General features: G+C 45.7%; 1 protein-coding gene across 4 annotated transcripts in view; it reads left to right on the top strand.

Moving 5' to 3' along the window:
* Positions 1-22,413, top strand: part of FAM149A (family with sequence similarity 149 member A) — a 172,796-nt gene that overhangs the window by 109,888 nt on the left and 40,495 nt on the right. For all 4 annotated transcript variants that reach the window (XM_030191479.1, XM_030191481.1, XM_030191482.1 and 1 more), the window contains exons 6-7: positions 13,556-13,735; positions 14,081-14,271. In XM_030191479.1, coding sequence (XP_030047339.1) covers positions 13,556-13,735; positions 14,081-14,271 — 371 coding nt within the window. The remainder of the gene's footprint in view (positions 1-13,555; positions 13,736-14,080; positions 14,272-22,413) is intronic.

Here is a 22,413-nt window from a genome sequence, read left to right as displayed (position 1 = left end):
CTGAATATTCAATGCTGGTGCCTGGACATAGATTTTAAACTAGAATGGGGGGGTGGAAAGCTGACAGTCACCCAGGAGCGCATGGTTCGGTGTGGAGTATATTTGAAGGATACTATTGAAACAGGACATTTAAAAAATCCCAGTAGAGAGGTTTCAACAGTGCTTAAATTAAGCCAGGTGTGGACAAATTCTTGACGGAAAAGCCCATAGTCTGATATTGAGACAGACATGGGAAAGCCACTGCTTGCCCCAGGATCAGTAGTATGGCATGCTGCTACTAATTGGGTTTCTGCCAGGTACTTGTGACTTGGCTTAGCTATTGTTGGAAGAAAGATACTGGGCTAGATGGGCAATTGGTCTGACCCAGTATGGCTACTCTTATGATCTTATGTTAGTGAATATCTAGGCATAACACTGGCAGAGGCAAAAAAAAAACCCCACTGATGACCAGCAGCTGAATATTATGGGCTCGTTATTCAGCTGGTGGCAGTGAGCATTTGTTTTTAGCTGTTGCCAGGGTTATTCCTGGATATTCAATGCTGGGTTATGTCTGGGCACTGGCATTGAATATCCAGGTTTATGTGGCTGGCTTTCTCTTATGTGGTTAAAGTGCAATAGTCAGCAAAAAAAAAAAAACAACAACCCACAAATGATCCTTCAAGAGTGGAGCAATGGAGAGTCCTTTAATTCAATTGACCCGACAAGGGCTGTGTTTTGGCACACACTTTGCCTTCCTCAGGGGTCAAACTAATACTCCTCAAGACCCTTCACTGGCTCCCTATCCGTTTTCGCATCCTGTTCAAACTTCTTCTACTAACCTATAAATGTATTCACTCTGCTGCTCCCCAGTATCTCTCCACACTCGTCCTTCCCTACACCCCTTCCCGTGCACTCCGCTCCATGGATAAATCCTTCTTATCTGTTCCCTTCTCCACTACTGCCAACTCCAGACTTCGCGCCTTCTGTCTCGCTGCACCCTACGCCTGGAATAAACTTCCTGAGCCCCTACGTCTTGCCCCATCCTTGGCCACCTTTAAGTCTAGACTGAAAGCCCACCTCTTTAACATTGCTTTTGACTCGTAACCACTTGTAACCACTCGCCTCCACCTACCCTCCTCTCTTCCTTCCCATTCACATTAATTGATTGATTTGCTTACTTTATTTATTTTTTGTCTATTAGATTGTAAGCTCTTTGAGCAGGGACTGTCTTTCTTCTATGTTTGTGCAGCGCTGCGTATGCCTTGTAGCGCTATAGAAATGCTAAATAGTAGTAGTAGTAGTAGTAGTAGTACTCTGGCAAAAAAGATCCAAAAAGGTCATTCAGAATTACACTGCTCGACTCATAGCAGCAGCAGCAACAGTGGGATACCCAGCAGCAGCAGTGGGATACAGCTATGTTGTGGGCAGTCTGTGAGCAGAGTTGGCACTTGTGTGGTTAAGTGCAATATTCAGCATTTAACTGTATAAGCAACACCGATAGGGCTGAGTTTTATGTGGTCCAATTTAATTGCTAAACTTAGACAGCTAAGGGCCTTGTTTACAAAGGTGCGCCAGTGTTTTTAGCGTGCACTAACTGTGTAGACGCCCATACGAATATTATGGGCATCTACAAAGCGTCTGCTAAAAATACTAGTGCGCCTTTGTAAACAGGGCCTTAAGTGCTGAGTATCGGCCCTTAAACCACATAAGTGCAGGCTCTGCTCACAGACCACCCACAAAGTAGCCAGCTTTGAGTTTAAGTGGTCTGTGGTGATGTTCAGCAGCACTAGCCCGTTAAGTGAGGCTGAATATCAGCGGATAGCCCCACAAAAGAGACTTAACCGGCCAGGAGCTGTTTCTGGATGGTTAAATCGCTTTGAATATTGACCCCTCTATATTTTCAAATATTCACCACAATTGGTAATCTCAGTTTTCAACAGACGACGTAAGATTATGAAATTCATTGATACATGTAATCACAAATGCGTAAATGAGTAGGTAATAATAGTTATGAACATTTATCATTTATCTAGATGTATTCACGTGTGCGCTGTTTTAAGGGGTCGATTTTCAATAGCCTGTATTTCATGCAGCACAGTGGGGAATTTTTATAGGCAACAATGCAGGTTGCTTCTGTGGGTAGTGGAATGCAGGTAAAACAACATGCATTCATGTGGAAATCAGTTATTTCATCCCCAAACCTACACCTACTCTGGAAACACTTCCAGACAATATTCAAAGGCTCTTAATAGCAATTTCTACTAAGCAGGTAAGTGCCAGTGAGAGGGATTTTCAGTGGCACTAACCAGATAGTACCACTGAATATGTCCTCGGCCACCTTGGCAGTATCCGAGCAGTTTTGTGGTGGTCCAAGGGTGGAGCCTGGGCAGATCCAGAGGTTATTTATTTAGTGGTCATATTCAGACCACTAACTGGATAAACCAGATAAAGGGGCCCTTTTACTAAACCATGTTAAAAAATGGCCTACGCTATTTTTAGCATGTGGGTTTCCCAAGCATTTAGGCCACTTTTAGTGTGGCAGTAAAATGGTCGCATTTTTCTTTTTTCCCTTAATGGTCATTCACTAATTTCCCAATTAGCACGTGACCATTAGCACAGAAGTCCTTATTGCCATCTGTTTTGTAGGTGCTAGGGGCTCATCTGCTAATTTGGCGTTAATCGGTTGGCGCGCAGCAGTGTTCCCATGCTAACCGATTAGCGCAGGGAACACCTAATCTGCCCATAAACATGCCCCTGCACTAAAAATTAAAACCTATTTTTAGCATGGGATTGGCACTCTGTGACTACTACGGGATGCCTCAGTGCGTCTTGCGGCAGTGCTTTTTGGCGTGCAGTAGGCATGCACTATTGCCTACCACTGTTTAGTAAAAGGGCCTCAAAGTTAGTACAGCAAAAGGCTATTCAAAATTTGGGGTCCTTTTTACTAAGGTGAGCTAACAAATGTATATTCCTATGGGTGTCTTATCATTTAACACCTGCTAAATATGTTAGCATGCCTTAGTAAAAGGACCCTTTTATCTGGTTAACAGTCTGGATATAGCCACTAACCACGGAGCACTTCTGGGTCTGTGCTGAAGCCAGATATTCAGTGCTAGCCAGTATCCAGGTGCCACCACTGAACATCTGGGTCCATTTTAATAATGGTAACTGATGTTTTGCTAAAACTCTGACCGCCCCAGTTAAAGTTGGCCCCCACTTCTTTTTTCACTCCAGCTAAAACTGTGTGCTATTAGCTGCACCGAGGGGGAGAGCTTTTCATTCAGGGGAGTCTTGCAGAGTAAGTAGTTACTTGTCTAAACCCCTTTGAAAGTTGTTCCTGAAAATATGAAGTGCCCCTCTTTGAGTGTATACACTAGCTAAAAGTATAGTTGAAATGTTTTTCCTCTGGTCAGCCAGATACCAACTCACTCTTATTTTTGTAGCCTTTTCCTTCATTGCTTACATCTGTCTCTGTTTTTTTTTCTACTATGCTACACCATGCAAATTTTCTTATCCAGAATCTATTTATCATGTCTGCCTGCCTTGGTTAGACTCTGGAGCAAGAACGGTCTCTTAAATATAGAAACAGAGAAAAATGAAGGCAAATAAAGATCATATGGCCTATACAGTCTTGTCCATTCATTCCATTATTATCCCATATCCCATCTTCTCCCTTAGAGATCCTAGGAACTTGACCCAAACTTTCTTTGTCTCCACTACCTCCAACAGGAGGTCATTCCACAAATTCACCACCCTTTCCTTAGGTTACTCTTGAATCTATCCCCTTTTGCCTTCATTCTGTGCTCCCTCATTCCAGAGCTTCCTTTCAATTGAAAGAAACTTGGCTCCTGTGCATTTATGCCACGGAGGTATTTAAACTTCTCTATCATATCTCCCCTCTCCTGCCTTTCTTCCAAAGTATACATATTGAGATCTTTGTCTATCCCCAAATGCTTTATGATGAAGACCACTGGCCATTTTAGTAACCGTCCTGTGGACTGACTCCATTCTGTTTGTATCTTTTTGAAGGTACAGTCTCCAGAATTGTACACAGTGCTCTAAATGAGGTCTCACCAGAGACTTATACAGAGGCCTTATCATCGCCTTTTTCCTGCTGACCATTTCTCTCCCTATGCCCCCATGCATCCTTTTAGCTTTCAGCATCAACTTTTCTACCTGTTTGGCTACCTTAAGATCATCATATGTAATTATTCCCAAGTCCTGTTCCTCTTAAGTGCACAAATGTACTTCTCCCTCCCCCCTTACCTGTACTGCTCCCTTGGATTTTTTTTTTTTTTTTTTTTTTGGAAAATTTCTTTATTGCAACATGAAGACAAATACAAACATCTGCTGCCACCTGCAGCTCAACGTCAATCAGTACATTACAACCAAAAGGAAAAACATTACAGATTATGCACCTACAAACGTATGCTTTGGTCCCCATGTGTTTTTTGTTTTCCCCCCTGTTAACCCCTACCCTTACAAATGAAATTCCCCCCCTCCCCCCCCCCCCCCCCCCCCCCGTTTACCCTCCCTCCTCCTCCCCCCCTATCTGGCTATCCATTACTTTGCAAGTCAGGGTCTGATGCCATGAGCAGGTCCCGCGCTCTCCCCCATATATCTTTGTACTGGCGATTACTAAGCACTGTTGTGAATTTTAGTGTCATATGCACCCATTGGGCCATTTCCTTCATCTGGGCCTTCCACCGATCCAAAGATGGAGGCAAAGTATCAACCCAAGCTTGTAAAATGCATTTCTTCACTAATAATGCAGCCAACAGCACAAATTTACATTGAGCTACACCCAGTCCTTGCTGTCCAAGAGATTCCTCACAACCCATCAGAATAGCTGAATACTTCCACTCCATTTCGCGCTGCAACGTCTTTTCCATTACTTCCAGCGCACCTACCCATAGCTTATGTAGGCTCGGACACTCCATAAATGAGTGCAAAAAGCCTCCCACACTCTGCCCACATTTATTGCAAGTATCATCCTCCCACATCCCCATGATCTTGCCTCTCTCTGTAGTGATGTGTACCCTATATAGAATCCTATATTGTATGTCTTGTAGGGCTGCATTTGGGGTAATCTTGCTTAATCCCCCAAAGATCGCACCCAATCGTTTCACAGATATCTCCTCACCTGTGTCCCTACTCCAACTCTCTGCTAATTGCGGGATATGTAGCGCATCCTGGGATTCCCGAATTAATTGGCACCATTGTGACAGTCTATTGAGTTTGGGCGGAATTTGCAAAAACATTTTGTCTAACTGCGTGAAATACACCCGTTCCCGGCTCCTGCGTTCCACACTCAGCACATAATCTCTAATTTGAAGGTATGCAAAGAATTGCGAGCCCGGTAGTTGTAGTTCATCCCTAACTTCGGTGAACGTTGGGAAAGCCTCCTCTTCCGTTTTCCTAAATTGCCCTATAAATCTGCAACCCTTTTCGCGCCATTCGCTAAATACTGATACTCCCTGACCCACCGGAAAGGCCATGTTGCCCGTTAGTGGTAGAAATGGGCTAGCTCCCCGCACTGTACCACCATGCCCCCTCCACCATCTCCAAGCCCGCTGCAGCGCTGCCACGTATGGGTTATTCACTATCTTTTTGGCTCCTTTCATTGCCCACGACTCTAATACTGCAAACGGATCATTCTGACCACACCAACTCTCCCAGAAACCCATAGTGGCATAAAAACTCTCTCCCGACTGCAGTTCATGAATCCACCGCAGCAGCGCTGCCACATTATATGTTCTTAAATCTGGTAACTTTAGACCTCCCTGTTTGCGAGTGTGAGTGAGTTTCACAAAGGAGATCCGTGGACGTTTCGCTCGCCAAATAAAAGTGCTTATCACACTTCTATACATACTATCCTCCTTCCTTCGTACCCATAGAGGAAGCATTTGTAAGGGGTATATTAATTTAGGCAGCATTACCATCTTAACCAAAGCAATCCGACCCATAAAATTTATAGGCAAGTCTTTCCACTTGCCGCAAAGTCGTTTTACTTCCTCCACTCGGTTTGTCACATTCTTTTTATATATCCAGCTCTGATCTGCACTTAAGAACACTCCTAAATATTTAATGCCCTTTTGGGCCCACATCAGGGAGAACTCTACGTGTGTCCTACATGTGCAGGGATCACTGATGGGCAGCGCTTCTGATTTCCCAAAATTAATACTAAGCCCTGAAAATTCCCCGTATTCCTTAATGATATCCATCACCAGAGGTAGCGTTTGAGATGCCTTATCCAACATCAAAAGCATGTCGTCGGCAAACAAATTTATTCTGTGTTCTGCACCCCCTACTCGCAATCCTGTTAGTCTAGGTTCTTGCCATATTTTAGCCGCCAGGGGTTCCAGTGTCAGGATAAAAAGTAACGGTGACAACGGGCACCCCTGCCGGGTACCACCCTGTAAGGGGAAAGCATCCGTAAGGGAGTCATTTATGATAATTTGCGCGGTTGGGTTGCTATACAAAGCTCTGATCCATTGTGAGAACTCTCCCTGTATACCAAAGCGCCTTAGGACCCAAAATAGATACTCCCACACTACTTTGTCGAATGCTTTCTCGGCATCCAAGCTGGCCAGTATAGCATCTCCTGCTCTCCCCCTACCTTCAAGTAGCACTCGACTTACTTTCAAGATGTTGGCCGACGCGTATCTTCCCTTAACAAAACCCACCTGGTCGGGGTGAACTAGACTGGGAACCACTTGACTTAGCCGATCCGCCAGCACTGCCGCCAGCAACTTGAGATCTTGGTTAAGCAGCGAAATGGGTCTATAGGACCCAACTTGCTCCCTATCTTTCCCTGGCTTAGGGATAACGGTGATATGGGCATGGTTCAATACAGGTCCCATATCGCCCGTTTCCTTCACCTCGTTACACATTTGAATAAGGGGTTCGATAAGCAGATCCTGCAGAATCTTATAATATTCTGTCCCTAGGCCATCTGGCCCTGGGGCTTTGGCCAGCTGCAAGCGTTTAATTACTCGTTGCATCTCTTTCCCTTGCAGTGGTGCGTTCAGCATCTCTTTCTGACTTTCAGTTAGCGAGGGCAGGTTCACAGCCCTAAGGAACTCTGTGCAATTTTCCTCTGAAAAAGGGCCCGCTTTGTAAAGTGTTGTGTAATATCGCACAAATTCCCTTTCTACTGCCGTTTGGTCTGTTGTTACCATTCCCCCCGTTTCTCGGATCTTACCTATATATTGCTTCCCTGATCTCTGCCTCACCAAGGCCGCTAAGAGCTTGCCTGTTTTATTCCCCCATTGGTGAAGCTTATACTTGTATAGCTTAATATTGTATAACGCTCCTGCGTCCAATATTTCCTGCATTGCCTTCCTACACTCTGCATATGTCTGTCTATTATGTTCTGTGGGAGAGACGATGAGAGATCTGCGGGCTTCCCGTAACCTCCCGGACACTTCTGTAAGTTGAGAGCTCCGCCGCTTATTCTGCGAGGCAACATAAGAAATAATTTTGCCTCGGAGTACAGCCTTCGCTGCCTCCCAGTAAATTCTCGGGTTTACCGACTGGGCATCATTCTCAGCGACATAATCCGTCCAGCTCTGCCTCAGGTAAGTTTTAAATTCTCTACTCTGGTACAGAGCCGGATTCATACGCCATCTTGCCGGTCTCCTCCTCTCCCCCCACCGCATTTCAGCCCACACTGGGGCATGGTCAGAAACATCGGGCTCCCCAATTCCAGTCTGTTCTACTATCAAGCTAACTGAGTGGGACACAAGCAGGTAGTCAAGACGCGAGTGAACTCCATGCGGGTGTGAAAAAAAAGTGTAATCATGCTCTTCTAAGTGTTGGAGGCGCCAAATATCCACCATCCCCAGCTCATTCATAAGTAAATTCACCCCTCTTTCTTCATGCCCCCGCCCCACCTTCTTTGGGGGTTTACAATCTATAGAGGGGTCACTCGTAACGTTAAAGTCCCCTCCTACAATAAGGTGATATTCATCAGAGGCTACCAATTTAGCTATCAAAGCGGTAAAAAACTTATGAGAATAAACATTTGGTGCGTATACACTACACAGTCCCACTTTGATACCTTGCAAGGATCCTGTCACTATTACAAAGCACCCTTCCGGGTCTTGATACATCTTATGCATACTAAATGCAATTGTTTTCCGTATTAGTATGGCTACTCCCCTTTGCCTACCATTGTATGCTGCAAAAAATATGTCTCCCACCCAATCTCTTTTCATCTTAAGATGCTCCACTTTACTTAAGTGTGTTTCCTGTATCAGTGCCACATCGGCCTTTTGCCTCTTGAGTGCCTGTAGTACTTTTGTCCTCTTTATTGGTGAGTGCACCCCATCTACATTTAATGACACAACTTTTAGATTAGCCATTCAGCTCAGCTGTTGATAATTTCTAAGCTCACCAATACTCTGTGTATCTCTATCCAGAGGCCCCCCAGCTAGGCCTCCAGTCCAGACTTGTTGTTTAACATCTATTTGTAAAGTTATGGAACCTCCTCCCCTCTCACTCATGACGTTCCAGTCCCCTAATATACTGTTACATGTGGTATTAATAGCCAGAACTGTCCCCGCTCCCCCATCCCTATCACTATCCTCCCCTTTACTCCCCCCCTTCCCACCCTCCCTTCCCTCACCAACCATTGCATTCCAATTTCCCAACACACACACTCCCATACAATCTTTAACCAAAACATTCCTTCCCCCTACCACTAACTCCCCCGCACTCACAACCCCCGTTTCCCCTAATAATTCGCGCTCTCCCGTTCTCTATGCCTATCGCCCCTTCCCTTCAGCCCTAATCTCCCCTTCCCCTGCAACATCTTTAACCCCAAAAAACAGGAACAGTAAGGAGTGCCAGCACTTTGCTGGCACCCTCCAACACATATTCATCAAGATAACCTTCAAACCACTTCAACTTTCTATGAAGTCTCACAGGAAAAACTTAACTGCCAGCAACATCTGGCTCTCTCGCTCTGGAACCACTCTTCTCAGGTTGTCTTCTTCTGCCAGGTCTGTGGTCACTACCAGTGCTTCTTCAGCTTGGTGTTGGACTCTTCCTTCCATCTTCCGTGGACTGCCACCTCACTGGTGTTCCCATAGCCTGGTCAGTTTCCCCCTTTATAAGAACAACAACTGGTCACTTATTCCCATTGATCTGGTTAATCCCACGATTCGGGTCCTCACAGTTCTAATGTCACAGTTTGAGCGGTCCTTAAAACCCACAATTTCTCATGAATATCTCTACATTATTCTGGTCCAGTCGTAAGTTTCTTTTCCCACGCACTGCCCTTATAATCCAACAGGCCGCACTATCACAAGTAAGGTACCATCACTGATCTGCTTTTCAAAAGGTCTGCTGCAAATCCCTTATATGCGTTCCACATATGCTGCCAGCTCGCTGGGGTCAGTGAAAAACAGTACCTTATTATCAGCCATAACCCGCACTTTAGCCGGGAAAAGTAGAGCAAATTTCACCCCTTTCTCAAACAAGCGCTTGCAGTGCTGTCCCATTTTCCTCCTCTGCTCCGAAACCACAGCAGAGTAATCCTGGAACAGCAAGACTTTACTTCCATTATATTCCAGCGCTGCTTTCTTCCTATATGCCAGCAATATTTTCTCTTTATCGGCGTAGTTTAAAAGTTTTGCTATAACTGTCCTGGGGCGGCTCTCCCCCTCTCTGCGCGCCCCGATCCGATGGACTCTTTCAACCTGCAAAGGCTTCCCGGGGCACTGTAACCCCAGCTGTTCTGGGAGCCATTCCTCCATGATCTTCCACAATTCTTTGTCCTGCACCGACTCAGGGAGTCCAACTATTCGGACGTTGTTTCTTCGGCTCCGATTCTCCAGATCATCAATCTGCTGCTCCAGGCGCTCGCACTTTCGCTCCAGCCCGTCTAATCGGGTGTCTGCTGCCTCCGCTCTGTCTTCTTGCCTGGAAATCCTCTCTTCCGCCTGCTGGAGTCTCGCACTTTGTCTTTCTACTGCCTCCCGAATTTGCTCCACTGAGGACTGGAACTTGGACAGCTTATCTTCTAATATAGCCGTCACCTGGTGTATAAGTTCCTGAAAGACTTCTGTGGGCTGACTCGCTTCCCCCGCGACTTCTTTAACCGCCGCCATCTTGGCTTTCACGTCGAGCATGCGGGACGTTTTAGGCCTCTGCGACTTCGCGGGCATTCCCCGCTCTCTCTGCCGTGTTCTCCTCCTCACAGCCTCGTAAACCGAGCGCGGATCGTCTACCGTTCCCCCGCTTAGCTCGTCGGTTTTTAGAACGGGAGTTAAGCTGATTAATTTCAAAGGTAGAGGGAATCAGGAGCGGAGCCGGGTTTTCGGACGTCCGTTCAGCTCCCTCGCATCACGTGACCCCCTGGATTTTTGTAACTAAAATGCATGACCCTGTATTTTTTAGCATTAAATCTTAGTTGCCAAATTCTGGACCATTCTTCAAGCTTTGCTAGATCCCTCCTCATGTTATCCAAACCATTAGGGGTGTCTACCCTATTGCAGATTTTGGTACCAGCCGCAGAGTCAAATCTTATGAGACAACCCTTCAGTAATATTGCTTATAATAATGTTAAAAAGACCCAGAGCAAGAACCGAAACTTGTGGCACACTACTGGTAACATCCTTTTCCTCAGGGTGAAAACCATTTACTGCTACCTCTGTCACCTTCCACTTAACCAGTTCCTAACTCAGTTAGTCACTTTAGGGCCCATACCAAGGGCCCATACCAAGGGCCCTCAGTTTATTTGGAAGTCATCTATGCGGAACTGTGTCAAAGGCTTTGCCAAAGTTCTAGCACTCTTTCTCGATCCAACTCTCTGGTCACCCAGTCAAAGAAATTAATCAGATTTGTCTTACAAGAGCTGAGCTGCTTCTAGTGAAACCATGCTGCCTCAGGTCCTGAAATCCATTGGATTCCAGAAACCTTACTGTGCACTGTTTTAAACCTAATAAAACTACAGTATTCTGTAGCAGGGGATTGATATTCAAAAATATTTATCTTGTTAACCTTGCAAGTTAACAAATATATGCCGGCTTTTGAAAATCACCTTCCACAAGAGACTGGTTCAGTTTTGGCTAGACATGTCTGGAAAAAATGTAACTCTTTAAAGGTAGGAGGGCATAGAGGCATAATGAAAATGCTGATATTAAGGATTAGCCGGATAATTCAATCACATATGTAGCAAGCCTGAGATAACTAGATAAAAGTAACTGGTTATCTTTAATCAGCTTACTCAATTTACTTATCACAGAGCTCAGACTAACCAGCCTGTAGTTCCCAACCTCCTTCCGGGTTTTGTGGAGAGGATCCACATCCACCCTTCTGCAGTCCTCCACGACCACTCCCAACTCTAGAGAAATATTGAAAAGGTCAGACAGATGAGCCATCAGAACTTTTGTCTTTTAACAGTGGTATGTACGCCTTGTAGCACTTTAGAAATGATTAGTAGTAGCAAGTCATAGCCTTCTGGGAAACCTGGGTTAAATGCTCAAACAGAATTCCTGCTTCTCTGATTGGTCAGGCAGGGTTTACTGTGGAAACAGTGTTCGTAGCCCCCTGGTTAGAGGAAGTCTCAGTTTTGTGCCCAAATCGCCATTACTAATTGACTTAGGGTGCACTTGTATCACTTTTTGGAGGGAGCCATGTTATGCCCATGCTGAAAACACCTTGCATAAGCATGTTCCAGACCAATTAGTAAGACCTGTCATCTGTCAGTATGATGGGTGGTGGAAGGGTAAAGTTAAAAAGAAAAACTGGAGAAAAATCCAAGCACCTACAAATGAAGGCTTATTGTGCTATAGCAGCAGTACAGGCCAATTCCGGTTAAGCTGGAAGCCCAGAGGAAGAAGATGCTAGACCAAGTAAAATTCTGGAGGGGTGGGGGGGGGGTGGGGGGGGAATTGGGTTAGGGTAGATGAGCACTTTGGAAAATGGGACCAAGAGGCAGAAGAATAAGAAGATATAGCAAATCTGTTGGTTTATGAAGAGTCTGTGATATGGATCTGAGTGGTTTGGTTTATGACTCTGAGAATATGTACTGTTGGTCATATCTGTTTATGAAATTTGGAAACTGCAGTCATGGTATAGTATGCATTTGTGTTCTGGAAACATGCTGTTCTTCAGCCCTAATAAAGATACTTACAATAAATATGCTTTCCAAAAGCTCCTACACAAAGTTAGGAGTTAATTTAGGTGTTTATGTGTCAGTAAGAATAAGTACTTATGTGCGTACTTTATGAAATCCATGTGCAAGTGCTGATCTGCCCCTTCCCACCCCATCCTCTACCCCTAGGAATGCCTCTGGGTAAATCACATAAAAGCAGATGTTTTCCCAAGATGGCGGGAACATGATGGTAGTGTGCAGGAGTACATTGGAGGCTCCTCTTGAAAACTGTACCTTTTAAGTATTTTTGCCTTTATTTCTTGACGAAACACAAGGGTCGTCAGCATGTCAGCTGTGCATGTCCTGCCCAGATTGTAGGTAGGCCTACAGGTTTGTCTTCCAGTGCAGCTCTTCAGTGTTAACTCTTGGTGCCCAGTGCTTGGGATTGTTGCAAGGGAAGGAAACTCCATCCAGGCCTCCCTGATATTGTTGAGCTTGGAGATGTGAGTCCTGCCTAGTGTGTCATATGCCTATGGAGTTTCCAAGCTATAGGTCAGAACTCTTTCTGATGACATTAAGTAGACAGAGCCAGAATTGACAATGATAGCAAGTGCAAGGTGGTTTGTGGCCAGTTTCATGGAGCTGAGAATCTGCATGCTGTTGGGAAGAATGGTAGCATTTTTGGAGGTGGGTCTGGTGCTACTCCATTAATGGTCTCTGAGCTGCCTTCATTTTCAGAGAGTTGCAATGAGAAAGAAAGATGCCCCCAGCCCCTGCCCAAGGGTGTTTGATGCCCTAGGCAAAACTTCAGCTGTGTGCCTCTTTCCCCCACCCAGAATTTCCTCTTCCCTCCCTTACCTGCCTCTAGGTGTCCAGCATGTCCCCTACTGCCCTCCCCAGGTGACCAGCATCCTCCCTCTCTTTCCTACCTGGAGCTGAGCTGAGATGTGCTACTGATACCATTGCTGCTACGGCCAAGCCGTCTTTTAAGCAAAATAAGAGTGGCTGGTTCAGGTCTTTCAACAGATGTGTGCTCTGAAGGTTTGCTATATCCCACGCCTTCCTACAATGACAACCTAATAAAACTACAGTGTTCTGTAGAGGGGATTGGTATTCAAAACGTTAACCAAATATATGCCTGCTTTTGAAAATCACCTTCCACAAGAGACTGGTTCAGTTTTGGCTAGACATGTCTGGAAAAAAAAATTAACTCTTTAAAGGTCGGAGGGCATGGAGGCATAACGAAAATGCTTATCTTAAGGATTAGCCGGTTAAGTCAATCACATATGTAGCAAGCCTGAGATAACGGGGTAAAAGTAACTGGCTATCTTTAATCAGCTTACTCAAACAAGCTGATGACAGAATTTATTTTTTGATTTTCAGGTCAAAGGTAACTTATCAGTTGGCAGCATATTGACTCCAGTCTGGCTCTTACAGCTACATTAAGTCTAAATTATGTATTTTCTTTTGTAGGTTATGCATTTCTGGCTCCAGATTGGTTCCAACAGCATCCCCTTTGCACAAAGCACTTGAGTCTACTTCCAGCGGGAGTTCTTTAATTTCTGATTCCTCAGCTTACTCATTCCTGGAGGAGGAGATCTATGATGTGGATGGAAAAATTGAGGAGTATCTTGCTTATGACAGCAAGGAACAGTAAATAACACTTTAATTCCTTTTGAAGGGCGCACAATTGCTAAGATTAAATTTATAAACAAAACTGGGGTGCATCATTCCTTTCAACCACTTTTTGAATAATTGAACTTGGTATTGATATTTGAAAATGTAGCTTAGATTTTGCTAAGAAATGGAGCTTATGGTAATAATTCGCATGATTTCTTTTTTAATGGTATATTAAAAGATAGTATGTGGGCAAGCACAGAGAGCATAATTTCATGATTATATTTGGATTTAGGGAAGCATATTAGTAGCAATGTATATATACTTCAAGTTGTTTCTGTGGTTTAGGATAATAAAGCTTCACTCTGCTTCAATTATTAGTGATGATGAGAGTCTGGAGCAAAAGAAAGCCCAGCTCCATCGAAAGAGGGATAAGCATGGCATTCCTCCCATTTCCCCCAATGCCTGTATTAAAGACGCAGTGGCTGCAGAAGTATTTGATGATGTCTGGAGAGATGTTGTGAACATTTTGGAGGACTTTATTTCAAAAAATTGGGAAGCTGCAGTAACAGGTATATTAACAAAAGTTTTGCTTTTAATGTTTAGGATTCATGGTATGAGGGAACTGGCTACAGTGGTAGCAGGGTCAGTTGGTTTTACTTCTTCACTGGTTTTCTCCTTCAGATAAGCTCTCATCATTCCACTTGGCCCTGAATTGTCATCATAGTAACATAGTAACATAGTAGATGACAGCAGAAAAAGACCTGCATGGTCCATCCAGTCTGCCCATGACAAACTCATATGTGTATACCTTACCTTGAATTTGTACCTGTCCTTTTCAGGGCACAGACCATATAAGTCTGCCCAGCAGTATTTCCCGCCTCCCAACCACCAGTCCCGCCTCCCATCACCGGCTCTGTTACAGACCGTATAAGTCTGCCCTCCCCTATCCTCGCCTCCCAACCACCACCCCCTCTTCCCCCCAACTGCTCCGCCACCCAATTTCAGCTAAGCTTCTGAGGATCCATTCCTTCTGCACAGGATTCCTCTATGCATATCCCACGCATGTTTGAACTCCGTTATCGTTTTCATCTCCACCACCTCCCGCGGGAGGGCATTCCAAGCGTCCACCACCCTCTCCATGAAAAAATACTTCCTGACATCTTTCCTGAGTCTGCCCCCCTTCAATCTCATTTCATGTCCTCTCGTTCTACCGCCTTCCTATCTCCGGAAAAGATTCGTTTGCGGATTAATACCTTTCAAATATTTGAACGTCTGTATCATATCACCCCGTTCCTCCTTTCCTCCAGGGTGTACATGTTCAGGTCAGCAAGCCTCTCTTCATACGTCTTGGAACGTAAATCCCATACCATCCTCGTAGCTTTTCTTTGCACCGCTTCCATTTTCTTAACATCCGTCGCAAGATACGGCCTCCAAAACTGAACACAATACTCCAGGTGGGGCCTCACCAACGTCTTATACAGGGGCATTAAAACCTCCTTTCTTCTGCTGGTCACTCCTCTCTCTATACAGCCTAGCAATCTTCTAGCTACTGCCACCGCCTTGTCGCACTGTTTCGTCGCCTTCAGGTCCTCAGATACTATCACCCCAAGATCCCTCTTCCCGTCCGTGCCTATCAGACTCTCCCCGCCTAACACATACGTCTCCCTTGGATTTCTACTCCCTAAGTGCATCACTTTGCATTTCTTCACATTGAATTTTAATTGCCAAACGTTAGACCATTCTTCTAGCTTCTTCAGATCTTTTTTCATGTTTTCCACACCCTCCGGGGTGTCCACTCTGTTGGAAATCTTGGTGTCATCCGCAAAAAGGCAAACTTTACCTTGTAACCCTTCGGCAATGTCACTCACAAATATATTGAACAGAATCGGCCCCAGCACCGATCCCTGAGGCACTCCACTACTCACCTTTCCCTCCTCCGAGCGAACTCCATTCACCACCACCCTCTGGCGTCTGTCCGTCAACCAGTTCCTAATCCAGTTCACCACTTCGGGTCCTATTTTCAGGCCGTCTAGTTTATTTAAGAGCCTCCTGTGGGGAACCGTGTCGAAAGCCTTGCTGAAATCTAAGTAGATGACGTCCATAGCACGTCCTTGATTTAATTCTCCCGTCACCCAGTCAAAGAATTCAATGAGATTCGTTTGGCACGATTTCCCTTTGGTGAAACCATGTTGTCTCGGATCTTGCAACTTATTGGCTTCCAGGAAATTCACTATCCTTTCCTTCAGCATGGCTTCCATTACTTTTCCAATAACCGAAGTGAGGCTTACCGGCCTGTAGTTTCTAGCTTCTTCCCTATCCCCACTTTTGTGAAGAGGGACCACCTCCGCCGTTCTCCAATCCCTCGGAACCTCTCCCGTCTCCAAGGATTTATTAAACAAGTCTTTAAGAGGACCCGCCAGAACCTCTCTGAGCTCCCTCAGTATTCTGGGGTGGATCCCATCCGGCCCCATGGCTTTGTCCACCTTTAGCTTTCCAAGTTGTTGATACACACTCTCTTCCGTGAACGGCGCTCTATCCACCTCATTTTCAGGTGTACTTTTGCCAGTCCCTCTCGGTCCTTCCCCAGGGTTTTCTTCAGTGAAAACAGAACAAAAGTATCTATTTAGCAAATTGGCTTTTTCTTCATCATTTTCTATATAGCGTTTCGTTGTATCTTTTAGTCTCACAATTCCCTTTATAGTCTTTCTCCTTTCACTAATATACCTGAAGAAGTTTTTGTCTCCCCTCCTTACATTTCTAGCCATTTGTTCTTCCGCTTGCGCCTTCGCCAGACGTACCTCTCTCTCGTAGTAACATAGTAACATAGTAACATAGTAGATGATGGCAGAAAAAGACCTGCATGGTCCATCCAGTCTGCCCAACAAGATAAACTCATATGTGTATACCTTACCTTGATTTGTATCTGCCTTTTTCAGGGCACAGACTGTACAAGTCTGCCCAGCAGTATTTCCCGCCTCCCATCACTGGCTCTGGCACAGACCGTATAAGTCTGCCCTCCACTATCCTTGCCTCCCAACCACCAACCTCTCTTCCCCCACCTGCTCCGCCACCCAATTTTGGCTAAGCTTCTGAGGATCCATTCCTACTGCACAGGATTCCTTTATGCATGTCCCACACATATTTGAATTCCGTTACCGTTTTCATCTCCACCACCTCCCGTGGAAGGGCATTCCAAGCATCCACCACCCTCTCCGTGAAAAAATACTTCCTGACATCTTTTTTGAGTCTGCCCCCCTTCAATCTCATTTCATGTCCTCTCGTTCTACCGCCTTCCCATCTCCAGAAAAGATTTGTTTGCGGATTAATACCTTTCAAGTAGTTGAACGTCTGTATCATATCACCCCTGTTCCTCCTTTCCTCCAGGGTATCACTCCAGTCTGCTTCATACATGTGCTAAAGAGGCCGACTGTTCCCAGGGGGATGATGAGGCTGGACATGGGACCTTAGAAGCTTCATAGGAATTATGATGTGATCTAGTTTGGTGGACATTACCATTTAAAAAGCAGTAACCCACTATGAAAAAAAGGAAAATGAAATGTAAATAAAAAGGACATACTTTTGACAGTTGGGAAATCTCCCACATGCATACTATTCCTCTTCACTCCTCCTGAAATCTCTCCCTCCAAATCCTTTCCTGTAGTGCCTAAGTAATTTTTGACTTTGCTAGAGGCATATCATATTTATTCTGTAAAACCAAAACCCCCACCCAAACAAAACAAATATTTTCCGCTGTACTCAGTTCAGATTTTACTTATGAATGACCCACCAGTGTGGCTCTGTTGTGCTGCATACAAGAACTTCATAGGTCCTTTTATGGAGCAGCGATCAGTTCAAAGTGGGCTTATCGTTTGCTAAAAGGGAAATACCACCGGGCTACCGCAGCAGCTTGGCAGTAGTTCCCTCCCCCAGCTTGTGCCATTTCCAGCGCTGCAAAAATATTTCAATTTTTGTAGTGCCGGTGTGTACCCGATGGTAATCGGGAAGTGCCATGCACTGCCCGGTTACCGCCAAGTTAGTGCAGGATCCCTTACCGCCACCTCAATAGGTGGTGGTAAGTGCTCCCCCCCCCCCCCCCCATATGGCTGCACGGCAAGTGCTTCACTTGCCACATGGCCATTTCTTGAAAAAAACAAAGATCTGCCTTTTATCCACTGCAGTAAAAGGGGGCTTCAGCGCGTCAAAAACACGTGCTGATGCCAGTGCAGGCCCCCTTTTACCGCAGCTTCGTAAAAGGATCCCTCAGAGTTCAGAGAAGGTGGTGAGAGGTGGTCAAAACAAGCACTTTTTAAAAACCTGTGCATGCCTCTGTGCTGGTGTAAAAACTGATGGAGAAGAGTTTTCCCGTATGCATGTATTCCCTTTGTAAAATGCGGAATTACATGTGTAGGTTTTTGTCCTACCCAAGGCACACCCAAACCATGCCTCCACCTTGAAATATCTGCAATATGTGGATTTCCACTTGTAAATAGCATCTTTCTGAAATTGCAGTTTATATGTGTATTCAATCTACAAGTTTAAATGCTGCTATTTACATGTGGAGGTGCTTCTAAAATAAGGGCCAGCACCTCTTATTGGGAAACCTAAATAAGCAGGACTGCTAAAGATCTCTACCTAGATACAATGCTTTAGCAGAATCTCTGACTTCAGCCCATGAGTGTCCTGAACTGGAAACTTGCTTGTGTGACATGCCCCTTAGTGCTCCTGCTCCTCCACTACATCATGGTGAAGCAGGGGAGGCAATAGAAAGGGTGCAAGTTTGACACACCAGGCTCCGTTGTGCCCTGTGCAGCCACACTGGCTACACATACCTCACTACCTTCAGCTACACGTGGAGAATATGACCGAACTTTCATCTAATATGAAATAAGGGTCCACAAATTAGCACCAGAAACATACAGATAAAATCTGAAAATGAAAACCCTCCGAAGCCTGACTATGAGCAATGCAACATTGGAGAAAGAGAAACAGAAGTGCATTTCTATCTATACTATTTCTGTCTTTGTTATCTGGGTATTTTTTTTTTAATCACATTGGTCCTGGCCTCTTTCTGTTTTCTCTCAAGTTCTTTTCCAGGGTCTCCTTTCCATTTCTTTTCTGACTTCCTATATTCCCTTCTGCCCAGATTTTTACCTCTTTCAAATCTGCCCTCCTCTTTTTCCACATCCTCAATCCCCTCAGAAACCCATTTCATTTCTCTTTCATTCCTTTACAGCACCCCTGCTTTCTCTCTTTCTCTTTCTCTCCAATTATCCAGGTCATCCACACCACTTCTCAGTCACCCCTCATCCTTCTGTCCCTTTCTCTTACGATTTCACACCCTAAATCATACCAAGCCCAGCTAAGATACCTTCTGCCCATAGGCGTAGACTGGGGGGGGGGGGCGAGGGGGGGCAGTGCCCCCCCAAACGACGCGAGGCGCTGCCGCGCCATTAGTTAAAAAAAAAAAAAAACCACATGCAGGCACGCGCTCCTCTCCGTCCGATTGGCTTCCCTGCCCTCTCTATCTGCGTCCCGCCTTCCTCTGACGTCATTTCCTTTCGGGCGGGACGCAGACAGAGAGGGCAGGGAAGCCAAGCGGACGGAGAGGAGCGTCTCCGTCTACTCCTCTCCCTCTTCCTCCCTCCCTCCGGCGCAGGCAGCAGTCTTTTCCAGCGTTCCTGGCAGCGGTAGCGTTGTACACGCTGCCTTTGGCTCTGCCCCGAAGCCTTCTCTTCAAGTTCCTGTTCCCGCATAGGTGGGAACAGGAACTTGAAGAGAAGGCTTCCGGGGCAGACCGAAGGCAGCGTGTATATCGCTACAGCTGCCAGGAACGCTGGAAAAGACTGCTGCCTGCGCCGGAGGGAGGGAGGGAGGAAGAGAGGGGGTAAACGGAGTCACCATCTTGGACCTCGCGCGGGGGGGAGGGGTGGGGAGCAGAGGGAAGATGGATAGTACTGGGAGGGGTGGGGAGCAGAGGGAAGGAGCAGGAGATGGATGGGACTGGGAGGGTGGGAAGCAGTGGGAAGGAGCAGGAGATGGATGGGACTGGGAGGGTGGGAAGGAGCAGGAGATGGATGGGACTGGGAGGGTGGGAAGCAGTGGGAAGGAGCAGGAGATGGATGGGACTGGGAGGGGTGGGAAGGAGCAAGAGATGGATGGGACTGGGAGGGGTGGGTGGGGTGCAGAGGGAAGGACCAGGAATTGGATTGGACTGGGAAAGGAGGTGAGCAGAGGGAAGGAGCAGGAGATGGATGGGACTGGGAGGGGTGGGGAGCAGCGGGAAGGAGCAAGAGATGGTTGGGACTTGGAGGGGTGGGTGGGGAGCAGAGGGAAGGACCAGGAATTGGATTGGACTGGGAAAGGAGGTGAGCAGAGGGAAGGAGCAGGAGATGGATGGGACTGGGAGGGGTGGGGAGCAGCGGGAAGGAGCAAGAGATGGTTGGGACTGGGAGGGGTGGGGAGCAGAGGGAAGGAGCAAGAGATGGATGGGACTGGGAGGGGTGGGTGGGGAGCAGAGGGAAGGACCAGGAATTGGATTGGACTGGGAAAGGAGGTGAGCAGAGGGAAGGAGCAGGAGATGGATGGGACTGGGAGGGGTGGGGAGCAGCGGGAAGGAGCAAGAGATGGTTGGGACTGGGAGGGGGGGGGAGCAGAGGGAAGGAGCAAGAGATGGATGGGACTGGGAGGGGTGGGGAGCAGAGGGATGGACCAGGAGATGGATGGGATTTGGAGAGGTCAGGCACAGCAGAGGGAAGGAGCAAGAGATGGATGGGACGGAGGGATGGTGAGCAGAGGGAAGGAACAGAAGATGGATGGGACTGGGAGGGGTGGGGAGCAGAGGGAAGGAGCAAGAGATGGATGGGACTGGGAGGGTGGGGAGCAGAGGGAAGCCTACTGGAAAGAAGACACTGCATAAAACAGAAGACACTGGGATCAAAGCGAATAGAAAAACTACATGATCAGACAACAAAGGTAAATAAAAGTTTATTTTATTCATAATTTATTAATTGAAATGTGTCAGCTTTTTGAAATGTGCATCTGTGATATTTTGCCTGTAAATTTCATTTCCTTCCTCCATATTAGCATATTCATTTGCATATGTATATATGCAAATGATATGCTAATATGCTCCGCCCATTTTTTGCCCCCCAAAATGAAACAGTCAAACTACGCCTATGCTTCTGCCATATCCTTCCACTGGTCAAATCTCCCCTGTCCTTCCCCAAATCCCTGCTAAATCTCTGCATCCCCACCTTCCCAAGTCCCTGTTCCACCCATCCCTTGTTTCCATTCTGTCATCAAGTCCCCAAACTTATCCAGCTTCAGAGTATATAAGAACATAAGAATAGCCATACTTGGTTAGACTGATGGTCATCTAGCCTAGTATCCTGCTTCCAACAGTGGACAGTTCAGATCACAAGTACTTGGCAGAATCCCAAATAGTGGTAAGACTCCATGCTACCAATCCCAGGATAAGTAGTAGCTTTCCCCATATCTATCTTAATAGCAGTTTATGGATTTTTCCTCCATAAACTTGTCCAAACCATTTTTTAAAGTGCTATTACATATCTTTTGGTAAATGAGTTCCAGAGTTTAACAATTTGTTGAGTGAGTACTCAATCTTTGTTCCATTCTCTTGAGTTCTTCCCCTTCCTTCAGCCAGTGTTGTTCCCTAGCCCCTGCTGTCTCTCTCCCACCCCTCTCAATTTCTCACCTTACTACTGTATCAGGCTACCATTTCAGACACACCCTGTTGTTGTTCCTGCTGCTTCCTCCCTCTCTCTTCCTTGCCCTATCTGCAGAGCTACACTCAACTTAGCCACTGGCTGTTTATAATCTCTGTGAAAATCAAAGAGCTGAAGAGAGATGGAAAAAGCGACAGTAGGATTAACACTCAGGGTTAGAGGTGGCAAACTGAGGCTGAGTTGGCAACTCAGAGGGAAGTGCCTCTCGTCTTATAGCAACGCCACTTCTTGGGGTCCCCTGTGATAATTTTGGTAATTGATGGGAAAAATGTCAGCTCTCAGTACCAGCACATACTACCTGGAAAAAAATTTTGGATTAAAGATATATCAAAAAAAGAAAGCAGAAAAATAACTAGATTTTGTCAGATATTAATTTAGTAGAAGCCATAGGCTTATTATCTCTTAGAAAAGAATTCTATAATGTGGCCAACAACTTGAAGGCACCAGGTACACACGTAAATGACCTGAATACAGATAAATATGCACATATGTGTGCACATACATATGTTAAATGACAATTATCCAGCTTCATGCTATTTTGTAAATATTCATGTCTGGTGGGTATTCACATGGGTGGGGCACATATATGCAGGTAATTTATAGAATACTATGGGGCTCATTTTCAAAGCACTTAGCCTTCCAAAGTTCCATAGGTTTCTATGGAACTTTGGAAGGCTAAGTGCTTTGAAAATATGCCTCTATAAGTTATGCTGGTAACAGCTCTATTGTATTGTATTGTAACATTTATACCCCGCGCTTTCCCACTAATTAGCAGGCTCAATGCGGCTTACAAATATAACAGGTTTACAAGAATACAAAATGGATAAAACAGCAGAATATAGTATATAAAGTGGTGGACAATAAAAAGTGGGTAAGTAAGATGGGTAAGGGAAGAAGGTGGTAGAGGTAGGGAGTGGGAAGAGGGTGTAAATTGGGATAGTGTGTTGTAATTAAGGAAGAAAGTAT

Source organism: Microcaecilia unicolor, chromosome 2 (genome assembly GCF_901765095.1).
Source record: "Microcaecilia unicolor chromosome 2, aMicUni1.1, whole genome shotgun sequence".
NCBI lineage: Eukaryota > Metazoa > Chordata > Amphibia > Gymnophiona > Siphonopidae > Microcaecilia > Microcaecilia unicolor.
This window is presented reverse-complemented; position numbering and strand designations above follow the sequence as displayed.